This window comes from Electrona antarctica, assembly GCF_951216825.1.
Source record: "Electrona antarctica genome assembly, chromosome: 18".
Classification (NCBI taxonomy): Eukaryota; Metazoa; Chordata; class Actinopteri; order Myctophiformes; family Myctophidae; genus Electrona; species Electrona antarctica.
Window position 1 is genome coordinate 13,599,128 of NC_136799.1, and position 11,110 is coordinate 13,610,237.

An 11,110-nucleotide genomic window follows, 5' to 3' on the forward strand; every position below is an offset into this window, starting at 1 on the left:
TACTGTACTGTACTGTACTGTACTGTACTGTACTGTACTGTACTGTACTGTACTGTACTGTACTGTACTGTACTGTACTGTACTGTACTGTACTGTACTGGCCCTCCTCCCTGGCCAGTGTGTGTCTGTGTATTAGGCTGTGCAACAGTGACACTTGGTGGTGAACAAACGCTATAACGCTATTTTTGTGCTCGGGACAGACCCAGGGACAGACCCGGACCCAGGGACACACATAGCTGTCTATAGGAGTGGTTGCACCACTCAAAAAACACAAAAAGTTATGGAGATAAAACCATGTATATCCTTCCTCTCCCTCCCATTCAGAGCAGTAAGAACTGGCGCGCTGCAGTGGACCTGACAGGCCGGCTGCTGACAGCTCACAACCAGGGATATGGCAAGAGTGGCCAGCCCACGTCCCACACCACAGAATCACTGCAGGTACTGGACTCTGTGTGTGTGTGTGTGTGTGTGTGTGTGTGTGTGTGTGTGTGTGTGTGTGTGTGTGTGTGTGTGTGTGTGTGTGTGTGTGTGTGTGTGTGTGTGTGTGTGTGTGTGTGTGTGTGTGTGTGTGTGTGTGTGTGTGTGTGTGTGTGTGTGTGTGTGTGTGTGTGATTGTGGCTGGTTAGCGCGAGTCTGACATTCAGCCTAGTGCCTTCTTGCGTGTGGGTGTGCATTTGGGGAATACAGAGTCATGCCCGACATGCCGCACGCGCGCGTGTGTGAGAAAGAAGCTGAGAAGCCAAGAGATGCCTGCATATATTACAGTCAAAGAAAAGAAACACGCACGGATTGCACACACACACACACTGTATGACAGACAGAGGGCAGTACTTCCCAGAGAGAACAACAGCTGTGACCAGAGGAGATGGGAGATACGCTTGATCACTCTCCTTGCTCTCTCTCTCTCTCTCTCTCTCTCTCTCTCTCTCTCTCTCTCTCTCTCTCTCCTTTTCATCTATACTTTATCTATTCTCTCTCCTCTCACCAGTGTATTGGATCAATGTCAGATGAGGCATAATTTGAAAGTACTTGTATGTTTTTAACTGTGCACTAATGTGTGTGCGTGTTGCACATCTTTCCAGCTGTGGTTTGTGCGTCTGGCGCTGCTGACCAAGCTGAACCTATTCCAGAACGCCGACCTGGAAATGGAGCCGTTCGGTAACATGGATCAACCAGATCTGTACTACGAATACTACCCTGCTGTTTACCCTGGCAGAAGAGGTACATGCGCGCACGCACGCACGCACGCATGCACGCACCCACGCATGCACGCACGCACGCACGCACGCACGCAGAGAGAGAGGTTTGTATTAGTATACGTGTGAGGGCATAAACATTATATGGTATGGTATTTTAACTTATTTCGTTTGGAAAGAAAAAACTGTTCTGTGGAGCGATCAACATCTAAAGATGTTGTCTTGTATGAGTTGACTGTAGCTCAGGGGTCGGCAACAAGTGCCATGCTTTTATTTTCTTGAACGTCAGTGTGACAAATCAACTTTACTTTTAATTATAACACCACATACAAAACATTTGGAGAAAAATGTCCTCATGCACGCCTACGGAGGGACAGGTGCGTCGGAGCAATGCACTGCAACAGTAGGAAAGAGGGGACACTGTCTTCACTTACAGAACTTTTATTAATGCAACGTTTCGATCAATCAATGCCTGGTGAAGGTCCGACTGACCGAAATTGACCACTGGGGACCCCCCAGTTTGGGAACCACTGGTGTAGAGAGACGGGGAACACAGCCAGTGAGAGTGGCATTCAGCAACATGGTCCATTCAGCAGCATGGTCCATTCAGCAACATGGTCCATTCAGCAACATGGTCCATTCAGCAACATGGTCCATTCAGCAACACGGTCCATTCAGCAGCATGGTCCATTCAGCAGCATGGTCCATTCAGCAGCATGGTCCATTCAGCAACACGGTCCATTCAGCAACACGGTCCATTCAGCAACACGGTCCATTCAGCAACATGGTCCATTCAGCAACATGGTCCATTCAGCAACACGGTCCATTCAGCAACACGGTCCATTCAGCAACACGGTCCATTCAGCAACATGGTCCATTCAGCAACATGGTCCATTCAGCAACATGGTCCATTCAGCAACACGGTCCATTCAGCAACATGGTCCATTCAGCAACATGGTCCATTCAGCAACACGGTCCATTCAGCAACACGGTCCATTCAGCAACACGGTCCATTCAGCAACATGGTCCATTCAGCAACATGGTCCATTCAGCAACATGGTCCATTCAGCAACACGGTCCATTCAGCAACATGGTCCATTCAGCAACACGGTCCATTCAGCAACACGGTCCATTCAGCAACACGGTCCATTCAGCAACACGGTCCATTCAGCAACACGGTCCATTCAGCAACACGGTCCATTCAGCAACACGGTCCATTCAGCAACACGGTCCATTCAGCAACACGGTCCATTCAGCAACACGGTCCATTCAGCAACACGGTCCATTCAGCAACACGGTCCATTCAGCAACATGGTCCATTCAGCAACCACTGGTCCATTCAGCAACATGGTCCATTCAGCAGCAACATGGTCCATTCAGCAGCAACATGGTCCATTCAGCAACAACATGGTCCATTCAGCAACCTGGTCCATTCAGCAACATGGTCCATTCAGCAACATGGTCCATTCAGCAACATGGTCCATTCAGCAGCAACATGGTCCATTCAGCAACATGGTCCATTCAGCAACAACATGGTCCATTCAGCAACATGGTCCATTCAGCAACATGGTCCATTCAGCAACATGGTCCATTCAGCAGCAACATGGTCCATTCAGCAGCAACATGGTCCATTCAGCAACATGGTCCATTCAGCAACATGGTCCAGCTGGGAATGGAGCCTGGAACTCGGTCTGTGGTATCACCCCATCAGATATTCTTTGCATTTCCTTTCGAGTGTCAATGGGGGAAAAAAGTTATCCATGAGGCCTTGCATGAATTATGGGCATGGTCATTGAATTCATTTCACTGACACATCCGTGTCAGTCAATACTAAAAAAATCTCCATCCACACAGCCCATTCTAATTAATGATCAATGGCTCTTGACACTTGCTCTAAGCTGTAGCCTAATATAACTTTCATTCTGACTGCATGGCTGCTGCTGTGACACTTGAGTCTCTGCATTGGGATTAAATAGTGCATGTTAAGTAACTTCAGTGCTTGATAATAAGCATTTATCATTAATTTGAACCAGATGTGTGGAGCGTCATCTTGTAGGTACATCTAAGTATAGGCACACTAATGTGACCCTTTTTTGGCCAGATTGCCCACTACTGTACAGTACAAATATGACAATGACAACAAACCACCAAAACAGCCAAATAAAATAAAGATATTCAGGAATGTTTATCAGTGGAATCCTGCACATTTGGTACATACAGTTTACACTAACATGCCAAGCTAGGCATCTATCTAGTTGGTGAGCTTGTAGACTACTGGTTCTGAAACTTTTTCAGGTCAAGGACCCTCAAATTGATATTGTATTTGACCGCGGACCACCCCATTTAAAAAAATACTTTATGCCAGGGAGCCCCAGAGGAGAGGGCGAAGGGCGGCATGAAATGACCTACTGTGAGCTTGTACATCTGCTATTTGTGTTTGCCCCAATGTATAAAATATGGGGGTTAAAACGATTGTGATGCTGTATTAACAAATTGTGCTGCTACTACTCATTTCATGTTTGAAAGCTTCTGTAGGATATATACTGTATATACACGAGCATTATGAATCCCATTCCTCAATGTGCCGTAAAGCTACGACGAACGCTATAGCGCTGTGGTTCAAGAATATGCCTCTTCCTGCGCTTGAAGTGAACATATACGTATTACCCACCTCCTTTATTACCCACCAGCACACCGCCGCACCACAGCTGGCCTATTAAATATTAACAGGAGAAAGTTGTGCAACCTCAGGAGCTTAATGTGAGACGGCACCATTGAGAAAGTACCAACAACTCTACTTGTCTCCGGCACCACTACTTTGGTTTAGTTTTTTTTTTTTTACACTGCATGAATTGTTCTCTAATGTATTCCCATTGCTTTTGGATCCACCATACCCCTAGGGCTACCACAGTGAAGGCAAGGCGCGCACACACACAGACGCATGCAGTGGAAGTTTGCACCGCAGCTACTTGTAAGGCGAAGGCAACCGATTGAATTTTCCTTTGCTCAATATTAAATGCTTTGTGCCCTCCTACTGTAAGGTGCCCGCAGACAAACTGGCACGAGTTATAAGCCTAGTCTGGGCATCAAAAGCAGTTAACGTTTTTTTGGCTGGGCCCGATGCGCCCGCCGCATCGACTATCTATTATCCATGATCGCACCGGTGGAATGGCTTGAGACGCAGGGGGCGTGCGCCCAATGTGTGAGCACTGGCTGAGCACTTGGAGGAAAACGGTACAATGAAAACATACAAAACAGTTCAATAAAAGCGGTGTCAGAGTTTGACAAGTTGTGAATCCGTTCACCTAGTTGCAGTGGTTCTCAAAGTGGGGTCTGTCTGGAGACCCCCAGGGGTCCTTGGGGTGGGTGTTCCTGGGGCTCCCCAGCATCACAATCATTTTAACCACTTTATCCATATTTTATACTTTGTCTATTGAAAAATAGCAGATGTACAAACTCACAGCACGGCATGTAAAATCGTAAACAATTGGAGAGTTATGAGTTATATCACGTGTTGTGTCAATTAAGGGGCTTCACTGGACCCTGGCAAATCAATAAATTACACTTTGACGATTGCGCGTGCAATTGCCAAGGTTAAATAAGGTGGTGCCATGGTCAAACGCCAAGTGTAAGACTGAGCTTTGATGCCAGTCAGGCTCCTTTTTTGAAAAGCAGCCCGGCCTGGTTTTATTTTTTTTGACAGTCTGGATGAAAGAAGGGCCGACCTCTGAACGCCCTGAGTGTCGACTGGTTTGATGTCAACCACAAAGAGGGAAATGAATACGGAGAGAGAGAGACGAGGGAGGGAGACCAATGGCCCTGTTTTCCTCAGTGCCTTACCCCTTATTCCTAAACTTCTTTGCCGTTTTTGACTATTTTGAGGAAAAAAAATGAAATTGTTCAACTAGCCGATCTACATCGACACGTGAGCTTAAAGATCGTCTATTTGAACTTTTCATATTTTTTAGGGATAAGGGATAGGGCCCATATTTATTTCAACTGTACACTCTCAGAGGGACTTCTCACAATGATGATGATCGGCACAATGATAGAACCGCAGAATTTTTGATGAATTACTAACTGTTTAGTTTAATTGATTAATGTCTTAACGATGATTAACTATTAACATTCCTAGTCGCATCTTTGGTCGGTTGCCGACCTCGGTAGCCGTCGATATCCGTGTGGTAGTGGTGAGTGAGTACTCCACTGTATAATGGATCTGTAGTCTGCTCGTCATGTTTCAGGGCTGACTACTGGTTTCAGCCCAAACTGGTGGGTCTGGTGGGACTGCTGCTGTGTCCATAGCAAAGCTAGCGCAAAAATGCTTTGTGTGTTTTGTTTTGGTTCGGGATGCAGAGGCTCCGGGGTTGCCAGATTCTGTGAGTGAAACAGGTCTATGAAAACAAGCCCAAAAGAAGCAACCGGTTTCACCACTTGAGCCCAGCTCAGCTATTTTAAAAAATAATCGTGAAATCGAGCCCCAATAGGCAACTACACTTCAGAAACAAGCCCAAGCTAAAGCAACGCGCAACTATGAATATTTAAGCTATTTTATATACAGGAAAACGAGCCCAACGTCACTTATAATACAGAACTGGCAAGCGGCAACACTGCAAACCAGCGCTGCAGGCTATTTTGCAAGTTTCATCGGCCGACTGGTTTGTGCTGAACTAAATGCTAGTGTGTTGCACTCTGTTGGAGTTGGTAACAGTCTGTTGGAGTTGGTAACAGTCTGTTGGAGTTGGAAACACTCTGTTGGAGTTGGTAACAGTCTGTTGGAGTTGGAAACACTCTGTTGGAGTTGGAAACAGTCTGTTGGAGTTGGAAACAGTCTGTTGGAGTTGGAAACAGTCTGTTGGAGTTGGAAACAGTCTGTTGGAGTTGGTAACAGTCTGTTGGAGTTGGAAACACTCTGTTGGAGTTGGTAACACTCTGTTGGAGTTGGTAACACTCTGTTGGAGTTGGAAACAGTCTGTTGGAGTTGGAAACAGTCTGTTGGAGTTGGAAACAGTCTGTTGGAGTTGGTAACAGTCTGTTGGAGTTGGAAACACTCTGTTGGAGTTGGTAACACTCTGTTGGAGTTGGTAACACTCTGTTGGAGTTGGTAACACTCTGTTGGAGTTGGAAACACTCTGTTGGAGTTGGTAACACTCTGTTGGAGTTGGAAACACTCTGTTGGAGTTGGAAACAGTCTGTTGGAGTTGGTAACAGTCTGTTGGAGTTGGAAACACTCTGTTGGAGTTGGAAACACTCTGTTGGAGTTGGAAACAGTCTGTTGGAGTTGGTAACAGTCTGTTGGAGTTGGAAACACTCTGTTGGAGTTGGAAACAGTCTGTTGGAGTTGGTAACAGTCTGTTGGAGTTGGAAACACTCTGTTGGAGTTGGAAACACTCTGTTGGAGTTGGAAACAGTCTGTTGGAGTTGGAAACACTCTGTTGGAGTTGGTAACAGTCTGTTGGAGTTGGAAACACTCTGTTGGAGTTGGAAACACTCTGTTGGAGTTGGAAACAGTCTGTTGGAGTTGGTAACAGTCTGTTGGAGTTGGAAACACTCTGTTGGAGTTGGAAACAGTCTGTTGGAGTTGGTAACAGTCTGTTGGAGTTGGAAACCCTCTGTTGGAGTTGATAACAGTCTGTTGGAGTTGGAAACAGTCTGTTGGAGTTGGAAACAGTCTGTTGGAGTTGGAAACAGTCTGTTGGAGTTGGAAACAGTCTGTTGGAGTTGGTAACAGTCTGTTGGAGTTGGAACCCCTCTGTTGGAGTTGGAAACCCTCTGTTGGAGTTGGAAACAGTCTGTTGGAGTTGATAACAGTCTGTTGGAGTTGGAAACACTCTGTTGGAGTTGGAAACAGTCTGTTGGAGTTGGAAACCCTCTGTTGGAGTTGATAACAGTCTGTTGGAGTTGGAAACAGTCTGTTGGAGTTGGAAACAGTCTGTTGGAGTTGGAAACAGTCTGTTGGAGTTGGAAACAGTCTGTTGGAGTTGGTAACAGTCTGTTGGAGTTGGAAACAGTCTGTTGGAGTTGGAAACAGTCTGTTGGAGTTGGAAACACTCTGTTGGAGTTGGAAACAGTCTGTTGGAGTTGGTAACAGTCTGTTGGAGTTGGAACCCCTCTGTTGGAGTTGGAAACCCTCTGTTGGAGTTGGAAACAGTCTGTTGGAGTTGATAACAGTCTGTTGGAGTTGGAAACAGTCTGTTGGAGTTGGTAACAGTCTGTTGGAGTTGGAAACAGTCTGTTGGAGTTGGAAACAGTCTCTTTGGTGGAGACCCACCTTAGATGTTAGATGCACTGTTATCTACTGACTTTATCTCGTCTTTCTTATGACGAGACGCAGTGATGCACTTCAATTCATTTATTCTTTTTGCTATTTTTTGCAAACGACCCACTTCGTCACACTACTAGTGTGAACAAAAATAGCAGATCTACAAGCTCTAAACGTGTCTCATCGTGACACGCTTTAAGCTTGTAGAGCTTGTAGATCTGCTACTTTTGAATTTAACCCATTCTGGACGGGAATCCCTTTTGGTGTTTTAAGCATTATGTTATACTTTAGCTATTGAAAAATAGCAGATCTACAAGCTCATAGCGCGCCACCGAGTGCCGCGCTACGAGTTTGTACATCTGCTATTTTTTGAAAAATCGTGAAAATGTGACGCAAGTCCTTGAATATATATTCTTTCAGAGCGAAGATTTTTAAGTCAAATCTTTGCTTCTAGGGGGTTCCCTGGAACAACATATTTTCAGATGGGGGTCCGCAGCCAAATACAGATAATTCTAGGGGTCCTTGACATGGAAAAGTTTGAGCACCACTGACATAGAAACATCGATTTTTCAGAAAACTTCTAAATGGGTTAAATGTCTGAAAAGTAACAGTGTTTGGACATACAGTATGAGGTTTCCACCCGACGACAGAGACGATATCAAAGAGAACCTGATCAAAGACCTGGCGACTCACCTGTTCCTCAGGGAGCGCTGCTCTGTCTGTCTGTCTGTGTGTGTGTGTGTGTGTGTGTGTGTGTGTGTGTGTGTGTGTGTGTGTGTGTGTGTGTGTGTGTGTGTGTGTGTGTGTGTGTGTGTGTGTGTGTGTGTGTGTGTGTGTGTGTGTGTGTGTGTGTGTGTGTGTGTGTGTGTGTGTGCGCACGAGCGCATTCTGCAGTGCATGTTCCCGCATGCACACATTGCATGCATTTTTTTGTTTTTTTGCTAGCGAGAGAAATACTGGGCCACTGTGTGGGCATGAGAAAGACTGTGTGTGTGTGTGTGTGTGTGTGTGTGTGTGTGTGTGTGTGTGTGTGTGTGTGAGAGAGAGAGTGCATGTGTGTGAGAGAGAAGGATGAGGCAGAGCAGTGAGTGATGGTGCTGTGCTGTAAAGAGAGGGAGTACGGGTGGGTGGGGGGGGGTTTAATAAGCAACCATACGTAGCTCAATGCCATCTGTAGGTTCTTGCCTCCAGGGCTCCGTGTGTGTGTGTGTGTGTGTGTGCGCGCGCACGTGCGTGTGCAGTCTGTGTGTGTGGGCGGACGGGTTTATATTCTCATCTCTCTCTCTCTCTCTCTCTGCTTGTCTGCCCCCCCCCCTCCCCCCCTCGGTCTTCTCACACTTATCATTCTCGCACTCAGTGTTGCCGTCAGCCATGTCTTTCTTAACTCTCTCTCTCCCTCTCTTTCTCTCTCACTCTATCCCCTTTCCCCTCCTCTCATTTCATCTCCCTTTCTCCTCCGCTATACCCCCCCCCCCCCCCCCCCCATTTATTTTACCAACTGTCTGTTCAGGTCTATGACACTTATTTAAGTCCTGTTTTGTACTTTGTCATACAATTGTGTCGCGAGGGCAAACAATAGTAGATCGACAAGCCCACAACCCGTCACGAAGCGATGTGTTGTGAGCTTGTAGATCAGCTATTCTTTGAAGATTTTGGAACATTTGAAAAGCCTATAATGACATTAAAGCGGTTAACCTATCTCAACACCTTCCTCTGCAGCATTGTACACTTTACGTATCTTACTCCTTAACATCTCTCTCTGCCTGTCTCTGTCTCTCTCTCTCTCTCTCTCTCTCTCTCGCTCTCTCTCAGGTTCCATGGTACCGTTCTCCTTGAGGCTGCTGCATGCAGAGCTGCCGCAGTACCTCACCAAGCCCCAGGAGGCACTGGACCGCCTGCACAGCCTCAAGACCGTCTGCCTGGCTGTTCGTACACACACACACACACACACACACACATACACTTGCATGCCTTGTAGTTACACGCGCATAAATATGTCTGAATCTCATCTGATTTCAAAGGCCCATTTCAGGTTCGGGACCCCTTTTCTTTGGACCCGTGAAGAGCTCTAATGCAGAGTGTATACCTATGCATGAAGAGCTCTAATGCAGAGTGTATACCTATGCATGAAGAGCTCTAATGCAGAGTGTATACCTATGCATGAAGAGCTCTAATGCAGAGTGTATACCTATGCATGAAGAGCTCTAATGCAGAGTGTATACCTATGAAGAGCTCTAATGCAGAGTGTATACCTATGCATGAAGAGCTCTAATGCAGAGTGTATACCTATGCATGAAGAGCTCTAATACAGAGTGTATACCTAATGCATGAAGAGCTCTAATGCAGAGTGTATACCTATGCATGAAGAGCTCTAATGCAGAGTGTATACCTATGCATGAAGAGCTCTAATACAGAGTGTATACCTAATGCATGAAGAGCTCTAATGCAGAGTGTATACCTATGAGCTCTAATGCAGAGTGTATACCTATGAGCTCTAATGCAGAGTGTATACCTATGCATGAAGAGCTCTAATGCAGAGTGTATACCTATGCATGAAGAGCTCTAATGCAGAGTGTATACATATGCATGAAGAGCTCTAATGCAGAGTGTATACCTATGAGCTCTAATGCAGTGTATACCTATGCATGAAGAGCTCTAATGCAGAGTGTATACCTATGCATGAAGAGCTCTAATGCAGAGTGTATACCTATGCATGAAGAGCTCTAATGCAGAGTGTATACCTATGCATGAAGAGCTCTAATGCAGAGTGTATACCTATGAGCTCTAATGCAGAGTGTATACCTATGCATGAAGAGCTCTAATGCAGAGTATACCTATGCATGAAGAGCTCTAATGCAGAGTGTATACATATGCATGAAGAGCTCTAATGCAGAGTGTATACCTATGAAGAGCTCTAATGCAGAGTGTATACCTATGCATGAAGAGCTCTAATGCAGAGTGTATACCTATGCATGAAGAGCTCTAATGCAGAGTGTATACCTATGAGCTCTAATGCAGAGTGTATACCTATGCATGAAGAGCTCTAATGCAGAGTGTATACCTATGCATGAAGAGCTCTAATGCAGAGTGTATACCTATGCATGAAGAGCTCTAATGCAGAGTGTATACCTATGCATGAAGAGCTCTAATGCAGAGTGTATACCTGTGCATGAAGAGCTCTAATGCAGAGTGTGTACCTATTCATGAAGAGCTCTAATGCAGAGTGTATACCTATGAAGAGCTCTAATGCAGAGTGTATACCTATGAAGAGCTCTAATGCAGAGTGTATACCTATGCATGAAGAGCTCTAATGCAGAGTATACCTATGCATGAAGAGCTCTAATGCAGAGTGTATACCTATGAGCTCTAATGCAGAGTGTATACCTATGCATGAAGAGCTCTAATGCAGAGTGTATACATATGCATGAAGAGCTCTAATGCAGAGTGTATACCTATGCATGAAGAGCTCTAATGCAGAGTGTATACATATGCATGAAGAGCTCTAATGCAGAGTGTATACCTATGCATGAAGAGCTCTAATGCAGAGTGTATACATATGCATGAAGAGCTCTAATGCAGAGTGTATACCTATGAGCTCTAATGCAGTGTATACCTATGCATGAAGAGCTCTAATGCAGAGTGTATACCTATG

The 11,110-nt window shown here is 45.6% G+C and overlaps 1 protein-coding gene across 1 annotated transcript in view; it reads left to right on the forward strand.

Moving 5' to 3' along the window:
- Positions 1-294: 294 nt before the first annotated feature.
- LOC306942609 (trafficking protein particle complex subunit 12-like) overlaps positions 295-11,110 on the forward strand; it is a gene marked incomplete at its 5' end in the record, with an annotated part of 27,820 nt that continues 17,004 nt past the window's right edge. The window contains 3 exons of the mRNA XM_079528616.1: positions 295-438; positions 1,083-1,221; positions 9,271-9,383. Of these exons, the coding sequence (XP_079384742.1) occupies positions 295-438; positions 1,083-1,221; positions 9,271-9,383 (396 nt within the window). The remainder of the gene's footprint in view (positions 439-1,082; positions 1,222-9,270; positions 9,384-11,110) is intronic.